This window comes from Oncorhynchus masou, unplaced genomic scaffold (assembly GCF_036934945.1).
Source record: "Oncorhynchus masou masou isolate Uvic2021 unplaced genomic scaffold, UVic_Omas_1.1 unplaced_scaffold_2760, whole genome shotgun sequence".
Lineage (NCBI taxonomy): Eukaryota > Metazoa > Chordata > Actinopteri > Salmoniformes > Salmonidae > Oncorhynchus > Oncorhynchus masou.
In genome coordinates, this window is record NW_027009191.1 from 16,417 (window position 1) to 42,109 (window position 25,693).

General features: G+C 47.2%; 1 protein-coding gene across 1 annotated transcript; it reads right to left on the bottom strand.

The window, feature by feature from the left end:
• Positions 1–4,103: 4,103 nt before the first annotated feature.
• On the bottom strand, positions 4,104–24,208 carry LOC135533874 (potassium voltage-gated channel subfamily KQT member 1-like). The gene is made up of 3 exons (XM_064961078.1): positions 23,907–24,208; positions 12,045–12,135; positions 4,104–4,268 (listed from the first exon to the last, which is right to left on the bottom strand). Exons 1-3 carry the CDS (start codon positions 24,206–24,208, stop codon positions 4,104–4,106), a joined length of 558 nt encoding a protein of 185 aa, XP_064817150.1.
• Between the last annotated feature and the right edge of the window lie 1,485 nt (positions 24,209–25,693).

Sequence of the window (25,693 nt, forward strand, 5' to 3'; positions counted from 1 at the left end):
GAAACAGCTAGCTTAGTTAGCTGTGGTTCGCGCTAAATAGCGTTTCAATCGGTGACGTCACTTGCTCTGAGACCTTGAAGTAGTAGTTCCCCTTGCTCTGCAAGGGCCGTGGCTTTTGTGGAGCGATGGGTAACGATGCTTTGTGGGTGACTGTTGTTGATGTGTGCAGAGGGTCCCTGGTTCGCGCCCGGGTATGGGCAAGGGGACGGTCTAAAGTTATACTGTTACACAGGCCCCAGCTAAACAGGCACAGGGGCAGAGACCATCACTACAGCAGCAGGCCCCAGTGAAACAGGCACAGGGGCAGAGACCTTCACTACAGCAGCAGGCCCCAGTGAAACAGGCACAGGGGCAGAGACCTTCACTACAGCAGCAGGCCCCAGTGAAACAGGCACAGGGACAGAGACCTTCACTACAGCAGCAGGCCCCAGTGAAACAGGCACAGGGACAGAGACCTTCACTACAGCAGCAGGCCCCGGTGAAACAGGCACAGGGACAGAGACCTTCACTACAGCAGCAGGCCCCAGCTAAACAGGGGCAGAGACCTTCACTACAGCAGCAGGCCCCAGTGAAACAGGCACAGGGACAGAGACCTTCACTACAGCAGCAGGCCCCAGTGAAACAGGCACAGGGACAGAGACCTTCACTACAGCAGCAGGCCCCGGTGAAACAGGCACAGGGACAGAGACCTTCACTACAGCAGCAGGCCCCGGTGAAACAGGCACAGGGGCAGAGACCTTCACTACAGCAGCAGGCCCCGGTGAAACAGGCACAGGGACAGAGACCTTCACTACAGCAGCAGGCCCCGGTGAAACAGGCACAGGGACAGAGACCTTCACTACAGCAGCAGGCCCCAGTGAAACAGGCACAAGGACAGAGACCTTCACTACAGCAGCAGGCCCCAGTGAAACAGGCACAGGAACAGAGACCTTCACTACAGCAGCAGGCCCCAGTGAAACAGGCACAGGAACAGAGACCTTCACTACAGCAGCAGGCCCCGGTGAAACAGGCACAGGGGCAGAGACCTTCACTACAGCAGCAGGCCCCAGTGAAACAGGCACAGGGGCAGAGACCTTCACTACAGCAGCAGGCCCCAGCTAAACAGGGACAGAGACCTTCACTACAGCAGCAGGCCCCGGTGAAACAGGCACAGGCACAGAGACCTTCACTACAGCAGCAGGCCCCAGCTAAACAGGCACAGGGGCAGAGACCTTCACTACAGCAGCAGGCCCCGGTGAAACAGGCACAGGGGCAGAGACCTTCACTACAGCAGCAGGCCCCAGTGAAACAGGCACAGGGGCAGAGACCTTCACTACAGCAGCAGGCCCCGGTGAAACAGGCACAGGGGCAGAGACCTTCACTACAGCAGCAGGCCCCGGTGAAACAGGCACAGGGACAGAGACCTTCACTACAGCAGCAGGCCCCGGTGAAACAGGCACAGGGGCAGAGACCTTCACTACAGCAGCAGGCCCCGGTGAAACAGGCACAGGGACAGAGACCTTCACTACAGCAGCAGGCCCCGGTGAAACAGGCACAGGGACAGAGACCTTCACTACAGCAGCAGGCCCCAGTGAAACAGGCACAGGTTGCAGAGACCTTCACTACAGCAGCAGGCCCCAGCTAAACAGGGGCAGAGACCTTCACTACAGCAGCAGGCCCCAGTGAAACAGGCACAGGGACAGAGACCTTCACTACAGCAGCAGGCCCCAGTGAAACAGGCACGGGGACAGAGACCTTCACTACAGCAGCAGGCCCCAGTGAAATAGGCACAGGGGCAGAGACCTTCACTACAGCAGCAGGCCCCAGTGAAACAGGCACAGGGACAGAGACCTTCACTACAGCAACAGGCCCCGGTGAAACAGGCACAAGGACAGAGACCTTCACTACAGCAGCAGGCCCCGGTGAAACAGGCACAGGGACAGAGACCTTCACTACAGCAGCAGGCCCCAGTGAAACAGGCACAGGTTGCAGAGACCTTCACTACAGCAGCAGGCCCCAGCTAAACAGGGGCAGAGACCTTCACTACAGCAGCAGGCCCCAGTGAAACAGGCACAGGGACAGAGACCTTCACTACAGCAGCAGGCCCCAGTGAAACAGGCACAGGGACAGAGACCTTCACTACAGCAGCAGGCCCCAGTGAAATAGGCACAGGGGCAGAGACCTTCACTACAGCAGCAGGCCCCAGTGAAACAGGCACAGGGACAGAGACCTTCACTACAGCAGCAGGCCCCAGCTAAACAGGGACAGAGACCTTCACTACAGCAGCAGGCCCCAGTGAAACAGGCACAGGGACAGAGACCTTCACTATAGCAGCAGGCCCCAGTGAAACAGGGACAGAGACCTTCACTACAGCAGCAGGCCCCAGTGAAACAGGGACAGAGACCTTCACTACAGCAGCAGGCCCCAGTGAAACAGGCACGTGGACAGAGACCTTCATTAAAGGAATCAGGAGGATAATAATGCACATGACTATTTGACCAAATCATGGTTACAGCCAAGTTTGGAGTGAGGTGACCATGTAAAATGTGCAGCTTGCACCAATGTGACCATTTAAAAAAATTTAACTCGCAATAGCCAAGTCAAAAGTGTAGCAAAATGCAACTAAATGGTCGCAGTCTGGAGCCCTGCATGATAGTGCTGTAAACATAGATCATTTAGGACATGAGAGTCGAGGGCCAGTGTCTTACCTGACAGCAGACGTGGCAAACACCTGTCCATTGGAGCCTACTACCAGTACGATGATGGAGGCCACCACTACAATCAAATCTGCAGAGAAGCACACAGTGGAGGGGAGACATGTTACAGGAGGGGGCCGTGTTACAGGAGGGAGCCATGTTACAGGAGGGGACCGTGTTACAGGAGGGACCGTGTTACAGGAGGGAGCCGTGTTACAGGAGGGAGCCGTGTTACAGGACGGGACCGTGTTACAGGAGGGGCCATGTTACAGGAGGGGCCATGTTACAGGAGGGAGCCGTGTTACCGGAGGGAGCCATGTTACAGGAGGGAGCCGTGTTACAGGAGGGAGCCGTGTTACAGGAGGGAGCCGTGTTACAGGACGGGACCGTGTTACAGGAGGGGCCATGTTACAGGAGGGAGCCGTGTTACAGGAGAGAGACGTGTTACAGGAGGGAGCCGTGTTACCGGAGGGAGCCATGTTACAGGAGGGAGCCGTGTTACAGGAGGGAGCCGTGTTACAGGACGGGACCGTGTTACAGGAGGGAGACGTGTTACAGGAGGGAGCCGTGTTACAGGAGGGAGCCGTGTTACAGGACGGGACCGTGTTACAGGAGGGAGCCATGTTACAGGACGGAGCCATGTTACAGGACGGAGCCATGTTACAGGAGGGAGACATGTTACAGGAGGGAGACATGTTACAGGACGGAACCGTGTTACAGGAGGGAGACATGTTACAGGACGGAACCGTGTTACAGGAGGGAGACATGTTACAGGACGGAACCGTGTTACAGGAGGGAGACATGTTACAGGATGGAACCATGTTACAGGAGGGAGCCATGTTACAGGAGGGTGACATGTTACAGGAGGGAGACATGTCACAGGAGGGTGACCTGATACAGGATGGAGACATGTTACAGGAGGGAGACATGTTACAGGAGGGAGACATGTTACAGGAGGGAGACATGTTACACTATAGAGACATGTTACAGGAGGGTGACCTGATACAGGATGGAGCCATGTAACAGGAGGGAGCCGTGTTACAGGAGGGTGACATGTTACAGGAGGGAGACATGTCACAGGAGGATGACCTGATACAGGATGGAGACATGTTACAGGAGGGAGACATGTTACAGGAGGGTGACATGTTACAGGAGGGAGACATGTCACAGGAGGGTGACCTGATACAGGATGGAGACATGTTACAGGAGGGAGACATGTTACAGGAGGGAGACATGTTACAGAATGGAGCCATGTTACAGGAGGGTGACATGTTACAGGAGGGTGACATGTTACAGGAGGGAGACATGTTACAGGATGGGTCCCAGGGTTGTTGAATTGTCACTGTTACTTAATTAGGATATCTATTTGCATACTGAATGCAAATAATTGCCATTATTGTACATGTTTTATCTTATTTCATCTGAAGACTAAGGATGCCAGTGTGGAGTTTGTTCCAGGCACTTGCCGATGATGGAGATGGGCTTCCTGGCAAAGCGCAGCCGGCCCCAGACGCCAACATATTTACTACGGCACCCTGCCGACCACAGCCGCACACCATACTCCACACCAAATAACATCACCAGCGCTATCTCCTGTTAAAGACAGAGAGTTGGGTGGGAGGGGGAGGGGGGGGGGTGTAGAGAGACAACTTTTGTGAGTGTAATGTTCACTGTCAATTGTTATTGTTTATGATCTATTTCACGTTGTTTTGGCAATGTAAACATATGTTTTCCATGCCAATAAAGCCCCTTAAATAAATAAATTAACAAACAAATAAATTAATAAATAGAGAGAGAGAGAGAGAGAGAGAGAGAGAGAGAGAGACAGAGAGACAGAGAGACAGAGAGACAGAGAGACACAGAGAGACACAGAGAGACACAGAGAGACACAGAGAGACACAGAGAGACACACAGAGAGAGACACACACACACAGAGAGAGAGAATGTAGGAAATAGTAAGTGATTCTCAGATAGAAAAAGAGGGAATAGAGCAGGTGATAAAACTAAAGGCTCAGACACACCAACAGCTGGCCCAGAGCACTTAGCACCTCTGAACGTCATTTGAGAACAAATGTATGCACTGATTGTACATGTAGAATGTTGTGAAATATGTGGTCAGTCAGACATCTCCAGCTGGTGGTCCCTAAAACACAGCGTGCTGAACTATCTGCAACCCAACATTACATCCAGGATGTGTGACAGCCTTCAGGGAACCACAACAGGACTAATATGTGACCCTGTGTTGTAGTTATACATGTCACATCACCTGGATTCTAACTTTCCTTTTCCAGGAAGGAGAATTAGATCAAAAATGAAAGCAAAACGGTCTAAGGATGGTGATGGAGGATTGGTGCTGGAGGATTGGTGCTGGACTATCTGACATAAAAATAAAAGGGGACAGTTAGATGAAAACACTTTATTAAATAAAGGTTCAAATTCAGGTCTTGTGACATGATTAACCAAAACCCAGGGCCCGAGTACACTAAGAACAGCTTTTGACAATAGAACTAGAACTCTAATGTACAGTAGGGATAACATCAGGAACCAAGACAATAGAACAAGAACTCTAATGTACAGTAGGGATAACATCAGGAACCAGGACAATAGAACAAGAACTCTAATGTACAGTAGGGATAACATCAGTAACCAAGACAATATAACAAGAACTCTACTGTACAGTCGGGATAACATCAGTAACCAGGACAATATAACAAGAACTTAATGTACAGTAGGGATAACATCAGGAACCAGGACAATAGAACAAGAACTCTAATGTACAGTAGGGATAACATCAGGAACCAGGACAATAGAACAAGAACTCTAATGTACAGTAGGGATAACATCAGGAACCAGGACAATATAACAAGAACTCTAATGTACAGTAGGGATAACATCAGGAACCAGGACAATAGAACAAGAACTCTAATGTACAGTAGGGATAACATCAGGAACCAAGACAATAGAACAAGAACTCTAATGTACAGTAGGGATAACATCAGGAACCAGGACAATATAACAAGAACTCTAATGTACAGTAGGGATAACATCAGTAACCAGGACAATATAACAAGAACTCTAATGTACAGTAGGGATAACATCAGGAACCAGGACAATATAACAAGAACTCTAATGTACAGTAGGGATAACATCAGGAACCAGGACAATATAACAAGAACTCTAATGTACAGTAGGGATAACATCAGGAACCAGGACAATATACGTTGTTTTGGCACAAGAACTCTAATGTACAGTAGGGATAACATCAGGAACCAGGACAATAGAACAAGAACTCTAATGTACAGTAGGGATAACATCAGTAACCAAGACAATAGAACAATAACTCTAATGTACAGTAGGGATAACATCAGGAACCAGGACAATAGAACAAGAACTCTAATGTACAGTCGGGATAACATCAGGAACCAGGACAATATAACAAGAACTCTAATGTACAGTAGGGATAACATCAGGAACCAGGACAATATAACAAGAACTCTAATGTACAGTAGGGATAACATCAGTAACCAAGACAATAGAACAAGAACTCTAATGTACAGTCGGGATAACATCAGGAACCAGGACAATATAACAAGAACTCTAATGTACAGTCGGGATAACATCAGGAACCAGGACAATATAACAAGAACTCTAATGTACAGTAGGGATAACATCAGTAACCAAGACAATAGAACAAGAACTCTAATGTACAGTCGGGATAACATCAGTAACCAGGACAATATAACAAGAACTCTAATGTACAGTCGGGATAACATCAGGAACCAGGACAATATAACAAGAACTCTAATGTACAGTAGGGATAACATCAGTAACCAAGACAATAGAACAAGAACTCTAATGTACAGTCGGGATAACATCAGGAACCAGGACAATATAACAAGAACTCTAATGTACAGTAGGGATAACATCATTAACCAAGACAATAGAACAAGAACTCTAATGTACAGTCGGGATAACATCAGTAACCAGGACAATATAACAAGAACTCTAATGTACAGTCGGGATAACATCAGGAACCAGGACAATATAACAAGAACTCTAATGTACAGTAGGGATAACATCAGTAACCAAGACAATAGAACAAGAACTCTAATGTACAGTCGGGATAACATCAGTAACCAGGACAATATAACAAGAACTCTAATGTACAGTCGGGATAACATCAGGAACCAGGACAATATAACAAGAACTCTAATGTACAGTAGGGATAACATCAGTAACCAAGACAATAGAACAAGAACTCTAATGTACAGTAGGGATAACATCAGTAACCAGGACAATATAACAAGAACTCTAATGTACAGTAGGGATAACATCAGTAACCAAGACAATAGAACAAGAACTCTAATGTACAGTAGGGATAACATCAGGAACCAGGACAATATAACAAGAACTCTAATGTACAGTCGGGATAACATCAGGAACCAGGACAATATAACAAGAACTCTAATGTACAGTAGGGATAACATCAGTAACCAAGACAATAGAACAAGAACTCTAATGTACAGTCGGGATAACATCAGGAACCAGGACAATATAACAAGAACTCTAATGTACAGTAGGGATAACATCAGTAACCAAGACAATAGAACAAGAACTCTAATGTACAGTCGATAACATCAGGAACCAGGACAATATAACAAGAACTCTAATGTACAGTCGGGATAACATCAGGAACCAGGACAATATAACAAGAACTCTAATGTACAGTAGGGATAACATCAGTAACCAAGACAATAGAACAAGAACTCTAATGTACAGTCGGGATAACATCAGTAACCAGGACAATATAACAAGAACTCTAATGTACAGTCGGGATAACATCAGGAACCAGGACAATATAACAAGAACTCTAATGTACAGTAGGGATAACATCAGTAACCAAGACAATAGAACAAGAACTCTAATGTACAGTCGGGATAACATCAGTAACCAAGACAATAGAACAAGAACTCTAATGTACAGTCGGGATAACATTGGTAACCAGGCCTATTGCTTCTAGTTCCTTGTTCCCTGAATGGACAAAATAACCAATATGTTCCTATACATCAAATGACTCCCAGTGCATGGCATGAATCAAACAATGAACTAACAATGAACGCCAAATGACTCCCAGTGCATGATATGAATCAAACAATGGACTGAAATTAAACACCAATGCAATTCCATTCAAATTTGCAAGTTTAGCATTTAGCAATTTAGAAGACCAATACCAAATCAATAACCTTTAATGGACTTTTAAGAGTGACAGATGCCCAATACATGTTCCGTCCTGGCGCTGGACAAACACATGTTCGTTTCAAGGGTCCCGAGTGGCACAGCGCTCTAGTTAAATAAAGGTTCAATAAAATGTTTAATTACATCACAAAAGTGCCACAGATGCACTAGGTTACTCCTTACAGGAAGAGAGAATCTACACTGGACCTTGTTAACAGTGAGTAAAGTGGTGACCTCACGTGCAGTGGGGTGCAAACCAGACAAAGGAAGAGCTGTTGTTGTGGTGGGGTGGAGGGGAGTGGAGGGGAGTGGATGGGAGTGGAGGGGAGTGGGGGGGGGGAGGGGAGGGGGGGGGGGTGGGTGGAGGGGAGTGGAGGGGGGTGGAGTGGAGTGGAGGGAGAGGGAGGGGGTGGAGTGGAGTGGAGGGGGTGGAGGGGAGGGAGGGAGGGGAGTGGAGGGGGGTGGAGGGGGTGGAGGGAATGGAGGGGAGTGGAGGGGGTGGAGGGGAGGGGGAGTGGAGGGGAGTGGATGGGAGTGGAGGGGAGTGGATGGGAGTGGAGTGGAGGGGAGTGGAGGGGGTGGAGGGGGTGGAGGGGAGTGGAGGGGGTGGAGGGGAGGGGAGGGGGTGGAGGGGAGTGGAGGGGAGTGGAGGGGAGTGGAGGGGGAGGGGGTGGAGGGGAGTGGAGGGGAGTGGAGGGGGAGGGGAGTGGAGGGGGTGGAGGGAGTGGAGGGGGTGGAGGGAGGGGGGAGGGAGTGGAGGGGGTGGAGGGGGTGGAGGGGGTGGAGTGGAGTGGAGGGGGTGGAGGGGAGTGGAGGGAGGGGAGGGAGGGGGGTGGAGTGGAGGGGAGGGGAGTGGAGGGGGTGGAGGGGAGGGAGGGGAGTGGAGGGGAGTGGAGGGAGGAGGATGGAGGGCAGGGTCATCAGCATTGAGGTCCAGTCATTCCACCTATAGGCCCCTTTCTGATCCGACTTACTAACGTAGTTATACTGAGGTCAGACACGATGTGGCACCAAAATATGGACACAAAAAGTTGAAGAATCAAATCCAGGGATATGTATGTGGACACAGATGGCCACAGAAAAAAGCACTGTCCCTGATCAGTTGAACATTAAGTGGGTCGCGTCATGAATTTGCTCAAAACAGTCTTTCACATTCTGACGACTCACACATCTCTTTCTTTATTTTTCCTATAGTTGAGAAACAAAAGAGGGACAACTGTCCTAGCAGAGCTAGTTAGGGCCCCTGGCAAACAGAAGGGCCTCTCTAGTTAGGGCCCCTGGCAAACAGAAGCGCCCCTCTAGTTAGGGCCCCTGGCAAACAGAAGGGCCTCTCTAGTTAGGGCGCCTGGCAAATAGAAGCGCCTCTCTAGTTAGGGCCCCTGGCAAACAGAAGCGCCCTCTAGTTAGGGCCCCTGGCAAACAGAAGGGCCTCTCTAGTTAGGGCGCCTGGCAAACAGAAGGGCCTCTCTAGTTAGGGCCCCTGGCAAACAGAAGGGCCTCTCTAGTTAGGGCCCCTGGCAAACAGAAGGGCTTCTCTAGTTAGGGCCCCTGGCAAACAGAAGCGCCTCTCTAGTTAGGGCCCCTGCTAATCCCACCTCTGCAGGCGCAGATTAATCTGTGATTCTGGGCGTCGTCCTGATGAGTGGACAGCGTCATTTAATCCTGTTAGACACTGGCTGAGGTGAACTTTCCACCTGCGTGTGCGTGCCCTTGTGGCCCCCACACTCCGACCCCGACCCCGCTCCCGTCTAACCCTAATCCCTCGTTCTCTCTCTTTCCCCTCTTTCTTTCTCCTCTACGACGACTCTAAAGCATAGTCCCCCTCTCTCTTCTCCTTTGTCTCCGTTCCTCTGACTGCAGAAGGGATCTGTCAGCCAGACTAAGCATACAAACACAAGAGCTGTTTAACTCAGCAGCTGGTCGGTGGTGTCTAGGTTTGAGGGAAGGATTTAGGGGTCAGGGTCTGGATGGGTTTAAAAATTCAGAGTTGCTTTGGCTGACTGCACAGACATCACATTTAGGGATGTATGTCAACACAGATCTGTGAGCATGGACAAATTTGACAGTTCATTTGGTTCACAAATAATATCATTTTGACTATGGCAATGAGGGCCCATCCAGGTGGATGCTACATATTGGTGATGAATGTGATTGAGTTTCATTTATACAATGAAGAGCGCTTCCATTCAATCAACTATTGTCATTACAGTATTTTTCCCTAAAATGAGACTTAAAGAATGAAATGGTCTTTAGACAGAAGGATAGGGCGAGGAATCAGACAAGGGTGAAGATGGAATACAATGTCAAATGCAGGTTTGGTGTTAGGGGCTGGTATGGCTGAAGTTTAGTTCAGGTTTGATGTTTAATGTTTGGGATAGCTATCTGACCATGCATGTTGTGCTGAAGGTTTGGGCGGATGGGGAGGAGGACTGTCATAGGAAGAATGACCTTTCTATAGTGTAGAGAGAAAATAGACCACTACTGCCCTCTGCTGGCCAAGCAACTCTGTTACACAATAAGGATCTGTCCTCTGCTGGCCAGCAACTCTGTTACACAATAAGGATCTGCCCTCTGCTGGCCAAGCAACTCTGTTACACAATAAGGATCTGCTCTCTGCTGGCCAAGCAACTCTGTTACACAATAAGGATCTGTCATCTGCTGGCCAAGCAACTCTGTTACACAATAAGGATCTGCTCTCTGCAGGCCTAGCAACTCTGTTACACAATAAGGATCTGCTCTCTGCTGGCCAAGCAACTCTGTTACACAATAAGGATCTGTCCTCTGCTGGCCAAGCAACTCTATTACACGATAAGGATCTGAATATTGTGGAGAAATGCAGGAACATTTTGGGTTTGGCCTACTGGCAAGTAACTCACCACTCAGAAGAGAGTGCCAGAGCCTGGTACTGCCCTATAGTAGAGTATATAATAATATAAGAACTCACCACCCAGAAGAGAGTGTCAGAGCCTGGTACTGCCCTATAGTAGAGTATATAATAACTCACCACCCAGAAGATAGTGTCAGAGCCTGGTACTGCCCTATAGTAGAGTATATAATAACTCACTACCCAGAAGAGAGTACCAGAGCCTGGTACTGCCCTATAGTAGAGTATATAATAACTCACCACTCAGAAGAGAGTGTCAGAGCCTGGTACTGCCCTGTAGTAGAGTATATAATAATATAAGAACTCACCACCCAGAAGAGAGTGTCAGGGCCTGGTACTGCCCTATAGTAGAGTATATAATAATATAATAACTCACCACCCAGAAGAGAGTGTCAGAGCCTGGTACTGCCCTATAGTAGAGTATATAATAATATAAGAACTCACCACCCAGAAGAGAGTGTCAGTAGAGTATATAATAATATAAGAACCACCACCCAGAAGAGAGTGGGTACTGCCCTATAGTAGAGTATATAATAACTCACCACCCAGAAGAGAGTACCAGAGCCTGGTACTGCCCTATAGTAGAGTATATAATAACTCACCACCCAGAAGAGCCTGGTACTGCCCTATAGCCTGTATATAATAACTGCCCATAGAAGAGTATATAATAACTGACCACCCCCAGAAGAGTGTGCCAGAGCCTGGTACTGCCCTATAGTAGAGTATATAATAATATAAGAACTCAACACCCAGAAGAGCGTACCAGAGCCTGGTACTGCCCTATAGTAGAGTATATAATAATATAAGAACTGACCAGACAGAAGAGAGTGTCAGAGCCTGGTACTGCCCTATAGTAGAGTATATAATAACTCACCACCCAGAAGAGAGTGTCAGAGCCTGGTACTGCCCTATAGTAGAGTATATAATAACTCACCACCCAGAAGAGAGTGTCAGAGCCTGGTACTGCCCTATAGTAGAGTATATAATAACTCACCACCCAGAAGAGAGTGTCAGAGCCTGGTACTGCCCTATAGTAGAGTATATAATAACTCACCACCCAGAAGAGAGTGTCAGGGCCTGGTACTGCCCTATAGTAGAGTATATAATAACTCACCACCCAGAAGAGAGTACCAGAGCCTGGTACTGCCCTGTAGTAGAGTATATAATAATATAATAACTCACCACCCAGAAGAGAGTACCAGAGCCTGGTACTGCCCTATAGTAGAGTATATAATAATATAAGAACTCACCACCCAGAAGAGAGTACCATGTGCCAGAGCCTGGTACTGCCCTATAGTAGAGAGCACACTGAGGATTAGACAGGCGAGCACGATGAGGAACCTGCAGGACAGAACAATAATCAAATCACTTTATGTACGATGTGGAGAGGTATATAAAACAATGCAGAGTATGTGGGAAATGATTGAAAGCAGTCAAGAGAATACACAGACGCCCCCAAAAGTTACATATTGGAGCTTTAAAGCTGAGAACTATGATTTAAAACACTTGTGGTGTTAACCCACTAATCTGAGAACTATGATTTAAAACACTCATGGAGTTAACCCACTAATCTGAGAACTATGATTTAAAACACTCATGGAGTTAACCCACTAATCTGAGAACTATGATTTAAAACACTCATGGAGTTTACCCACTAATCTGAGAACTATGATTTAAAACACTCATGGTGTTAACCCACTAATCTGAGAACTATGATTTAAAACACTCATGGAGTTAACCCACTAATCTGAGAACTATGATTTAAAACACTCATGGAGTTAACCCACTAATCTGAGAACTATGATTTAAAACACTCATGGAGTTAACCCACTAATCTGAGAAATATGATTTAAAACACTCATGGTGTTAACCCACTTTGAGTGGGATTTTTCTCAGTCATAAACCGACATGATGTACAGTATCTATCCTTCATGAGCCACTAGGTGTGTTTGACTGTGGAGTCAGTTTCTCTGTGCGTGCCGTGCAGTGTGCTAACAGGGTAGAGCCGTGGGCCTGTAGCCAGGAGAGGAGCTGCCTCAGCTGAACTCAGGACTCAACTGACGTAGACTCAGACGTTACTGCACTTCAACACAGCCTCACAGTAGATGGTGTTCCAAAGATATGTCACCAGATCAAACACACCTACTGCACACCAAACACACACACACACACACACACACACACACACACACACACACACACACACACACACACACACACACACACACACACACACACACACACACACACAACACACACACACACAAATAGACAAATACACATCCACACATTCTAATAGCACTATCGTGCCAACCCCTGACATTCTGAAAGGACAACAACATCCTGTCATTCTCTTTGATCTCAAGGTCATACGTTCTTTTTCCAACTGAACCAACAATCAGACCACTGAGTCCTCAAGAGATAAAATGCTTTTCTTTGTACAAGATAAGGCTACAAGCTGCTACAACACTACTGACACAGACACAATGCAGATGACGTTGTAAATGACCATTTCCACCCCTTGACAAGTTGACTTTCCCTCAGTCAATGGGAATCCTATTGCGATGATATCCAGCAGTTTGTGTAGGTCTACACCAGTGGCCAGATAGTAATGATAGACCTACCGTATGAACCTATAGCAAAACTACAGATGTTAATTTGAGCCAGTTTGCTACAGCAGGAAAATAATCCTGCAGCAACAGGAAATGTGAATTATTATGTGGATTACAATGAATGGACATTTTTGTCGGGGTTGATACATTTTTTGTTAGGGCAAATCAAGTCTGAAATTTCAAAGTGGAAATTACAAACTTTAGAAGCCTTTTTAAAACTCAAATACACTACTGGTTTGCATTTCCTGCAGTGCAGGAAAATTATCTACAACAAAAGAGTGATCAAATTAAGGTCCTACATCTGTAGGGAGAGGGGTTGCTGTTTTGTTTGCGATTAGTGTTTGTTCCATTGAGGCCCTTATCCCCTTACGGTGTGCTTACTGATGACTGGTCTGGAATCCAACCACCTCAACACCACACATAGAGCAGAGAAGAAGAGGGATCCACTGTGAAGCAGCCAGTAGAACAGAGAAGAGGGATCCACTGTGCAGCAGCCAGTAAAACAGAGAAGAGGGATCCACTGTGCAGTAGACAGTAGAACAGAGAAGAAGAGGGATCCACTGTGCAGCAGCCAGTAGAACAGAGAAGAGGGATCCACTGTGCAGCAGCCAGTAGAACAGAGAAGAAGAGGGATCCACTGTGCAGCAGCCAGTAGAACAGAGAAGAAGAGGGATCCACTGTGCAGCAGCCAGTAAAACAGAGAAGAAGATGGATCCACTGTGCAGCAGCCAGTAAAACAGAGAAGAAGATGGATCCACTGTGAAGCAGCCAGTAGAACAGAGAAGAAGATGGATCCACTGTGCAGCAGCCAGTAAAACAGAGAAGAAGATGGATCCACTGTGAAGCAGCCAGTAAAACAGAGAAGAGAGGATCCACTGTGCAGCAGCCAGTAGAACAGAGAAGAAGATGGATCCACTGTGCAGTAGCCAGTAGAACAGAGAAGAAGAGGGATCCACTGTGCAGTAGACAGTAGAACAGAGAAGAAGAGGGATCCACTGTGCAGTAGACAGTAGAACAGAGAAGAAGAGGGATCCACTGTGCAGTATACAGTAGAACAGAGAAGAAGAGGGATCCACTGTGCAGCAGCCAGTAGAACAGAGAAGAAGAGGATCCACTGTGCAGCAGCCAGTAGAACAGAGAAGAAGAGGAATCCAGTGCAGAACAGAGAAGAAGAGGGATCCACTGTGCAGTATACAGTAGAACAGAGAAGAAGAGGGATCCACTGTGAAGCAGCCAGTAGAACAGAGAAGAAGAGGGATCCACTGTGCAGTAGACAGTAGAACAGAGAAGAAGAGGGATCCACTGTGCAGCAGCCAGTAGAACAGAGAAGAAGAGGGATCCACTGTGCAGCAGCCAGTAGAACAGAGAAGAAGAGGGATCCACTGTGAAGCAGCCAGTAGAACAGAGAAGAGGGATCCACTGTGCAGCAGCCAGTAGAACAGAGAAGAAGAGGGATCCACTGTGAAGCAGCCAGTAGAACAGAGAAGAAGAGGGATCCACTGTGCAGCAGCCAGTAGAACAGAGAAGAAGAGGGATCCACTGTGCAGCAGCCAGTAGAACAGAGAAGAAGAGGGATCCACTGTGCAGTAGACAGTAGAACAGAGAAGAAGAGGATCCACTGTGCAGCAGAGTAGAACAGAGAAGAAGAATCCACTGTGCAGTATACAGTAGAACAGAGAAGAAGAGGGATCCACTGTGCAGCAGCCAGTAGAACAGAGAAGAAGAGGGATCCACTGTGCAGTAGACAGTAGAACAGAGAAGAAGAGGGATCCACTGTGCAGTAGACAGTAGAACAGAGAAGAAGAGGGATCCACTGTGCAGCAGCCAGTAGAACAGAGAAGAAGAGGGATCCACTGTGCAGTAGACAGTAGAACAGAGAAGAAGAGGGATCCACTGTGCAGCAGCCAGTAGAACAGAGAAGAAGAGGGATCCACTGTGCAGCAGCCAGTAGAACAGAGAAGAAGAGGGATCCACTGTGCAGCAGCCAGTAGAACAGAGAAGAAGAGGGATCCACTGTGCAGTATACAGTAGAACAGAGAAGAAGAGGGATCCACTGTGCAGCAGCCAGTAGAACAGAGAAGAAGAGGGATCCACTGTGCAGCAGCCAGTAGAACAGAGAAGAAGAGGGATCCACTGTGCAGCAGCAAGTAGAACAGAGAAGAAGAGGGATCCACTGTCCAGAACAGACTATGGGAGGCAAACAGTACTACATAGAGCCATGGCTACATGGAACTCTATTCCACATCAGGTAATTGATGCAAGTAGAATCATTTAAAAAAAAACAGATAGAACCTCATGGAATAGCTGGGACTGTAAAGACACACACATGCTAACACAAGCACTACACACACGAACACATGGATGTTGTATTGTAGATATGTGGTAGTAGAGTAGTGGCCTGAGGACACACACTGAATGCATTGTGAAAAGTGTTATGAAATGTAATGTCATGTAATATTTGTAATTGTATATAACGGCCTTAATGTTGCTGGACCCCAGGAAGAGTAGCTGCTGCCTTGGCAGGAACTAATGGGGATCCATAATAACCCCCAGGAAGAGTAGCTGCTGCCTTGGCAGGAACTAATGGGGATCCATAATAAACCCCAGGAAGAGTAGCTGCTGCCTTGGCAGGAACTAATGGGGATCCATAATAAACCCCAGGAAGAGTAGCTGCTGCCTTGGCAGGAACTAATGGGTATCCATAATAAACCCCAGGAAGAGTAGCTGCTGCCTTGGCCGGAACTAATGGGGAGCCATAATAACCCCCAGGAAGAGTAGCTGCTGCCTTGGCAGGAACTAATGGGTATCGATAATAAACCCCAGGAAGAGTAGCTGCTGCCTTGGCAGGAACTAATGGGGAGCCATAATAACCCCGAGGAAGAGTAGCTGCTGCCTTGACAGGAACTAATGGGGATCCATAATAAACCCCAGGAAGAGTAGCTGCTGCCTTGGCAGGAACTAATGGGGATCCATAATAAACCCCAGGAAGAGTAGCTGCTGCCTTGGCAGGAACTAATGGGGATCCATAATAACCCCCAGAGAGAGTAGCTGCTGCCTTGGCAGGAACTAATGGGGATCCTTAATAACCCCCAGAGAGAGTAGCTGCTGCCTTGGCAGGAACTAATGGGGGTCCATAATAACCCCCAGAGAGAGTAGCTGCTGCCTTGGCAGGAACTAATGGTGATCCTTAATAACCCCCAGAGAGAGTAGCTGCTGCCTTGGCAGGAACTAATGGTGATCCTCAATAAATACAAATAACATGGGCTTTACTGGCCCCTATATAGTGGGCTGTGTGGGCCCTATTGGGCTCTACACAATACTGTAAGCATCACGTCTCCAAGCTCCATGTATTATTGATGGGCAGCATCTCTTCCAGTCTACTGCGTCTGCAGGGGTAGCAGGACTGAGCAGAGAGGGGTAGACGGCAGCACTGTGTACAGGTAATCACATCATGAGGTTTTACTATCAGGCACTAGAACACATCTAAGGCAGCTTGACTTGTGACGTCATAGACGGCTGGCCTGTGGAGCGAAGGGACAATGTGATAGTTTCATGTGGCAGTGTCACTGTGTCGGGTCGCAGTCTCCCTGTTATGTAGCTCAATCATTGTGAACGTCATGACTGGACAATGTTTAGTACAGTCTCAGGATCTTAAGGTAAATGTATGTATCCAACAGAATGTTGCCATGTCATTATGAATGGAAGCATTGTAAACAGCATACAGTAAGTAGCACAAGCACATAGCTGGAGGCAACATGCCAACACTACAGAGGTCATGGTGTAACGGAACTATTCAACCATGCACACACACACACACACACACACACACACACACGCACGCACACACACACACACACACACACACACACACACTCTCTTGTGGGGGAGGTCCTGCAGTCCTGATAGCACTCTGTCTGGAGCGCTCGCTCTGGGTCAGTGATAAGCCAATGTTCATTCCTGCCTCCCACTCTTATAGTTACACAACAATGAAATAACATTAACATTTGAGTTATTTAGCAGATGCTAGTACCCAGAGTGACTTAAAGTTGGTGCATTCATCTCAAGGTAGCGAAGTGAGACAACCACATATCACAGTTATAAATCACAGTTATAAACCAGGTTTCCATCCAACCTTTTCATGTAAGTAAAGTATATTTCAGATAAAAACATTTAAAAAGTCATTCCAGGCTTGACATGGAAACAGAAAACAAAAAAGAAAAAGTCCACAAGAACAAAAAAATAGACAAGGTGGGATCTTTTTGTGTCGGTAAAATGAATTATTATGCGAGAAATTTCATTGGAAACGCTTTTATGTGCAAATATTGATATAATAACCATAATATCAACGTAAACTTTGAGTCACACGATGACATGTTGCGTGGTCCTCCCACTACGTCGAAAGCAGGCAGTGTATTAGGCTACAGATGAAATAGATTAGGGAAAAATTCACAGGTTGGTGAAAGTGCAAGGTGATGAGTTTGATGCTCCAAAACGGAAAGGTCTTATTCTGATGACATGATCATCGATGCTTAGTTGCCATTTGACAAATAAAAATAATCTTGCTCTTTTGTCCATAATAATCTCGTCATGTAATGTCGGATATGCGTATCTGCGCGCTGTTGGCTCGAGCACACCGTGCCAATACTAGAGTGGGCACAGTCTCTACATAACGCAACATTTTGTTGTGAGAAAACTATAACAGTTGAAAATGCGATGGAAATCAAATGCATTTTTATTTTATTTTATTCCGTACATGGAATTTAACCGCGAAAGGGTATGTTTATGTGCACTACGTCGTCACGCACAGCCTTTTTATCTGACACAAGTACATTTGATGGAAACACATATGTGGGTGGGACAATGAGGGTTTTAGAATATTCGCATGAACAACTATCGCCAATGGGATGGACACCTAGCTATAGTAAATACTTCCCTCGTTAAAGCAGCTATCAGCAAAGCCAGTGGTAGTAAGAAAAGACAAGTATTTAGTGTAAACAAGGAAAGGGTTTACCTTGCACCCTCATTGGAACGCGAGACATGACCTTGGTTAAGATGGTTTTGGCTTTGTACAGTTACTTAGAACGTCAGAACCCAACTGTCCAGACTCTTAACATCTGATATGTCACAATTAGGACAGTGCTGTGATTGGCCTCCTAAACAGGCGTGGAAAATACTGCCTAAATACAAATTAATCTATTAAGTAGGCAACATTTGCATTTATTTTTACTTTGGTCCATTTTACTAGGCAAGTCAGTTAAGAACAAATTCTTATTTTCAATGACGGCCTAGGAACAGTGGGTTAACTGCCTGTTCAGGGGCAGAACGACAGATTTGTACCTTGTCAGCTCGGGGATTCAAACTTGCAACCTTTCGGTTACTAGTCCAACTCTCTAACCACTAGGCTTCCCCTTTAGTAGGCAACATTTGCAGAAACAAGGGGGCATTTGTAGTGGTGGTCCATTGGTATCCAGTGCTAACAGGTCTATCTCTGCCCTGATGCATCGGGACCATCTCTGCCCTGATGCATCGGGACCATCTCTGCCCTGATGCATCGGGACCATCTCTGCCCTGATGCATCGGGACCATCTCTGCCCTGATGCATCGGGACCATCTCTGCCCTGATGCATCGGGACCACTCTCTGCCCTGATGCATCGGGACCATCTCTGCCCTGATGCATCGGGACCATCTCTGCCCTGATGCATCGGGACTATCTCTGCCCTGATGCATCGGGACCATCTCTGCCCTGATGCATCGGGACCATCTCTGCCCTGATGCATCGGGTCTCTCTCTGCCCTGATGCATCGGGTCTCTCTCTGCCCTGATGCATCAGGCTCACCCAAAGCAGCCAGCCTGCATCAGGCATCCCCCATCCCTCACCAGAAGGTCATGGAGTGGCAGTATCAGGCTACTGCTCTCAAAGCAGCCAGCCTGCCAAGTTTAGCTGCCTGCTATCAACTCCAGTGAGAGGAGATACTGAGCACTGGGGGTTGGTCTTCAGACTGAACATTCCTCAGCCAGAGATCAGGCCCCCGAAACACTTACAGTATGCCCACGTCCCTGGACAACATGCTATGATATAGGGCTGGTTTCCCCTGGACAACATGATGATATAGGGCTGGTTTCCCCTGGACAACATGCTATGATATAGGGCTGGTTTCCCAACATGGACTTGTTTCCCTGGAACATGATGATATAGGGTTGGTTTCCCCTGGACAACATGATGATATAGGGCTGGTTTCCCTGGACAACATGATGATATAGGGCTGGTTTCCCTGGACAACATGATGATATAGGGCTGGTTTCCCCTGGACAACATGATGATATAGGGCTGGTTTCCCCTGGACAACATGATGATATAGGGCTGGTTTCCCCTGGACAACATGATGATATAGGGCTGGTTTCCCCTGGGCAACATGATGATATAGGGCTGGTTTCCCCTGGACAACATGATGATATAGGGCTGGTTTCCCCTGGACAACATGATGATATAGGGCTGGTTTCCCTGGACAACATGTTTCCCCTGGACAACATGATGATATAGGGCTGGTTTCCCCTGGACAACATGATGATATAGGGCTGGTTTCCCCTGGACAACATGATGATATAGGGCTGGTTTCCCCTGGGCAACATGATGATATAGGGCTGGTTTCCCCTGGACAACATGATGATATAGGGCTGGTTTCCCTGGGCAACATGATGATATAGGGCTGGTTTCCCCTGGGCAACATGATGATGTAGGGCTGGTTTCCCCTGGACAACATGATGATATAGGGCTGGTTTCCCTGGACAACATGATGATATAGGGCTGGTTTCCCCTGGACAACATGATGATATAGGGCTGGTTCCCCCTGGAACAACATGATGATATAGGGCTGGTTTCCCCTGGACAACATGATGATATAGGGCTGGTTTCCCCTGGACAACATGATGATATAGGGCTGGTTTCCCCTGGGCAACATGATGATATAGGGCTGGTTTCCCTGGACAACATGATGATATAGGGCTGGTTTCCCCTGGACAAATATGATGATATAGGGCTGGGAAACATGATGATATAGGGCTGGTTTCCCCTGGACAACATGATGATATAGGGCTGGTTTCCCCTGGACAACATGATGATATAGGGCTGGTTTCCCCTGGACAACATGATGATATAGGGCTGGTTTTCCCTGGACAACATGATGATATAGGGCTGGTTTCCCTGGACAACATGATGATATAGGGCTGGTTTCCCCTGGACAACATGATGATATAGGGCTGGTTTCCCCTGGACAACATGATGATATAGGGCTGGTTTCCCCTGGACAACATGATGATATAGGGCTGGTTTCCCTCAACATGATGGATATAGGGCAACATGATGATATAGGGCTGGTTATAGGGCCCCTGGACAACATGATGATATAGGGCTGGTTTCCCCTGGACAACATGATGATATAGGGCTGGTTTCCCTGGACAACATGATGATATAGGGCTGGTTTCCCTGGACAACATGATGATATAGGGCTGGTTTCCCCTGGGCAACATGATGATATAGGGCTGGTTTCCCCTGGACAACATGATGATATAGGGCTGGTTTCCCTGGACAACATGATGATATAGGGCTGGTTTCCCCTGGGCAACATGATGATATAGGGCTGGTTTCCCCTGGACAACATGATGATATAGGGCTGGTTTCCCTGGACAACATGATGATATAGGGCTGGTTTCCCCTGGACAACATGATGATATAGGGCTGGTTTCCCCTGGACAACATGATGATATAGGGCTGGTTTCCCCTGGACAACATGATGATATAGGGCTGGTTTCCCTGGACAACATGATGATATAGGGCTGGTTTCCCCTGGACAACATGATGATATAGGGCTGGTTTCCCCTGGACAACATGATGATATAGGGCTGGTTTCCCCTGGACAACATGATGATATAGGGCTGGTTGATATAGGGCTGGTTTCCCCTGGACAACATGATGATATAGGGCTGGTTTCCCTGGACAACATGATGATATAGGGCTGGTTTCCCTGGACAACATGATGATATAGGGCTGGTTACCCCTGGACAACATGATGATATAGGGCTGGTTTCCCTGGGCAACATGATGATATAGGGCTGGTTTCCCCTGGACAACATGATGATATAGGGCTGGTTCCCCTGGACAACATGATGATATAGGGCTGGTTTCCCTGGACAACATGATGATATAGGGCTGGTTTCCCCTGGACAACATGATGATATAGGGCTGGTTTCCCTGGACAACATGATGATATAGGGCTGGTTTCCCCTGGACAACATGATGATATAGGGCTGGTTTCCCCTGGACAACATGATGATATAGGGCTGGTTTCCCCTGGACAACATGATGATATAGGGCTGGTTTCCCCTGGACAACATGATGATATAGGGCTGGTTTCCCCTGGACAACATGATGATATAGGGCTGGTTTCCCCTGGACAACATGCTATGATATAGGGCTGGTTTCCCCTGGACAACATGATGATATAGGGCTGGTTTCCCCTGGACAACATGATGATATAGGGCTGGTTTCCCCTGGACAACATGATGATATAGGGCTGGTTTCCCCTGGACAACATGATGATATAGGGCTGGTTTCCCCTGGACAACATGATGATATAGGGCTGGTTTCCCCTGGACAACATGATGATATAGGGCTGGTTTCCCCTGGACAACATGATGATATATAGGGCTGGTTTCCCCTGGACAACATGATGATATAGGGCTGGTTTCCCCTGGACAACATGATGATATAGGGCTGGTTTCCCCTGGGCAACATGATGATATAGGGCTGGTTTCCCCTGGACAACATGATGATATAGGGCTGGTTTCCCCTGGACAACATGCTATGATATAGGGCTGGTTTCCCCTGGACAACATGATGATATAGGGCTGGTTTCCCCTGGGAACCATGATGATATAGGGCTGGTTTCCCCTGAACAACATGATGATATAGGGCTGGTTTCCCCTGAACAACATGATGATATAGGGCTGGTTTCCCCTGGACAACATGATGATATAGGGCTGGTTTCCCCTGGGCAACATGATGATATAGGGCTGGTTTCCCCTGGGCAACATGATGATATAGGGCTGGTTTCCCCTGGACAACATGATGATATAGGGCTGGTTTCCTAAGGACAACATGATGATATAGGGCTGGTTTCCCCTGGGCAACATGATGATATAGGGCTGGTTTCCCCAAATGGACAACATGATGATATAGGGCTGGTTTCCCTGGACAACATGATGATATAGGGCTGGTTTCCCCTGGGCAACATGATGATATAGGGCTGGTTTCCCCTGGACAACATGATGATATAGGGCTGGTTTCCCCTGGACAACATGATGATATAGGGCTGGTTTCCCCTGGACAACATGATGATATAGGGCTGGTTTCCCCTGGACAACATGATGATATAGGGCTGGTTTCCCCTGGGCAACATGATGATATAGGGCTGGTTTCCCTGAACAACATGATGATATAGGGCTGGTTTCCCCTGGGCAACATGATGATATAGGGCTGGTTTCCCTGATGATAACATGATGATATAGGGCTGGTTTCCCCTGGGCAACATGATGATATAGGGCTGGTTTCCCCTGAACAACATGATGATATAGGGCTGGTTTCCCCTGGGCAACATGATGATATAGGGCTGGTTTCCCCTGGACAACATGATGATATAGGGCTGGTTTCCCCTGGACAACATGATGATATAGGGCTGGTTTCCCAACATGGACAACATGATGATATAGGGCTGGTTTCCCCTGGACAACATGATGAAATAGGGCTGGTTTCCCTGGACAACATGATGATATAGGGCTGGTTTCCCCTGGACAACATGATGATATAGGGCTGGTTTCCCCTGGACAACATGATGATATAGGGCTGGTTTCCCCTGGACAACATGATGATATAGGGCTGGTTTCCCAACATGATGATAACATGATGATATAGGGCTGGTTTCCCCTGGGCAACATGATGATATAGGGCTGGTTTCCCCTCGACAACATGATGATATAGGGCTGGTTTCCCCTAGACTAAATAGTCTGCTCAACTGAGAATCTCCATTGAAATATAGAGTATTTTTAGACCAGTCATAGGCGTAATATGTGTCCAGGAAACCAGACCGTGGAGATCGGCAGAAATGCCACGTTCAGACAAAACGGTCAATACTACATAATAGCAGTCTGACGCCAGTGCCCCCATGTTGTTCATTAAATACTGATGGTAGTTTGTTCAGCTGTATACGTCTACATATAGCCTCCATTTTATAGCCTATAGTGTAATTCAGTAACATAATTGTACCGTTAATCACGTGTAAAGTATTGTATTAGGACTGCTAGAAATGATCAAAAGGATCGCCTCGTGTCATGCCCTTCAACTGCTTTCAATCATTTGGCAAAACGCCCACAAAGCACTTGGCTTGGTTGACACATGCAAGTCATGTGTTATTGTTATATCAAAGTGATTCATTATAAACACTCACACCGAGAAGTGATACACGAAGCATTTCCACCCAGATGGTCTTTCCAGAAAGTTATAAGCGCGTCCTTGAATGTAAGCACGGCTGACGATAACTTGACGAGTTGTGCTGTATACGGACATCCGGGGGTTCAGATTGAGCCCGGGTAGGTGAGACACCGACGGTCGAGTGACAGTTGTGTGAATGGTGATGCCCTCGGCGTCACACAGAAACCTGTTGTTAGAAATATGCGCTCCAGGTTGTGAGGCTGACGCGGCTTGTGACATCTCAAACTCCGTCTGTTTTCTCCCATGTCCCGCCACCATCGAGGACCTCCGTATGTTATTCAGGACTTCATTCCTTTGGGTTGTCTTGTCTGGAGATGACATGCTGTTTGTTTTCTCATCAATGGGACGGACACACGCTTTAGTCTCCGCGTATTGCGGATTTGGTGGATAAATGAAGTGGGACAAAACAGAGCCTGCATGCGGTGCGCGAAAAAAACAACAACAACAAAACTCGTACTAAAGCCGCTGCCTTGTCGGATATGTCTCACTGACCGCCGCTTTCCGAAATCATATTATAATAGCTTACATTGGTAGAGCAAGTATCCGACACATGTTAAATTACGGAAGAAATGCCCCTACCTGTTGCTGGACGGTTAGACTACTACTTATCATCAGTTGACTACCTTGTGCGTGCTTGTTTCGCGCTTGATCGCACAAAGGGGGAGGCAGTGCCCTCTGGGCAGCATTGAACAACAATAATTTGCAGCTGTGAGTGTTGAGTTGGTGAGTGTTGACCCCTCAAAACAGCATAGAACAACAGCACACACACACACTCTCTCTCTTGCTCTCTCCCCCCTCTCTTTCATTATATCTCTCCCCCCTCTCTCTTTCATTATCTCTCTCTCTCCCCCTCTCTCTTTCGTTCTCTCTCTCCGAACTCTCTTTCATTATCTCTCTCTCTCCCCTCTCTTTTTAATTATCTCTCTCCCCCTCTCTTTTCGTTATCTCTCTCTCCCCCTCTCTTTCATTATATCTCTCTCCCCCTCTCTCTTTCATTATATCTCTCTCCCCCCTCTCTCTTTCATTATATCTCTCTCCCCTCTCTCTTTCATTATCTCTCTCTCCCTCTCTCTTTCATAATCTCTCTCTCCCCTCTCTCTTTCATAATCTCTCTCTCCCCCTCTCTCTTTCATTATCTCTCTCTCCCCTCTCTTTTCATTATATCTCTCTCCCCCTCTCTCTTTTCATTATCTCTCTCTCTCCCCTCTCTCTTTCATTATCTCTCTCTCTCCCCTCTCTCTTTCATTATCTCTCTCTCTCCCTCTCTCTTTCGTTATCTCTCTCTCTCCCCCCTCTCTCTTTCGTTATCTTCTCTCCCCCCCTCTCTTTTCGTTATCTCTCTCTCTCCCCCTCTCTCTTTCGTTATCTCTCTCTCCCCCTCTCTTTTCATTATATCTCTCTCCCCATCTCTCTTTCGTTATCTCTCTCTCTCTCCAAACACGCTCTTCCCATCTCTTTACCAATTAACTCCAGGAAAGCATACCATACCCTACTGGCAGTTTATGTGTCCTGTAATGATAACATAAGTAACAATACCATGCTTGACTGTCTCTGTGTAAAGTTACAATGCGGAATTCATTTAAATGACCTTGACCGTCCTTGATAGTGAACGAGGGACACTGGTTTGTTTGCCTTATACAAGGGTTTTAATTGAGAAAAGTAATGTGGCGTTCTAGTGATGACAGATTCTGTTGTCAGGTACACATTAACCTACCTTACATGATGACCTGAATGTGAGAGTGC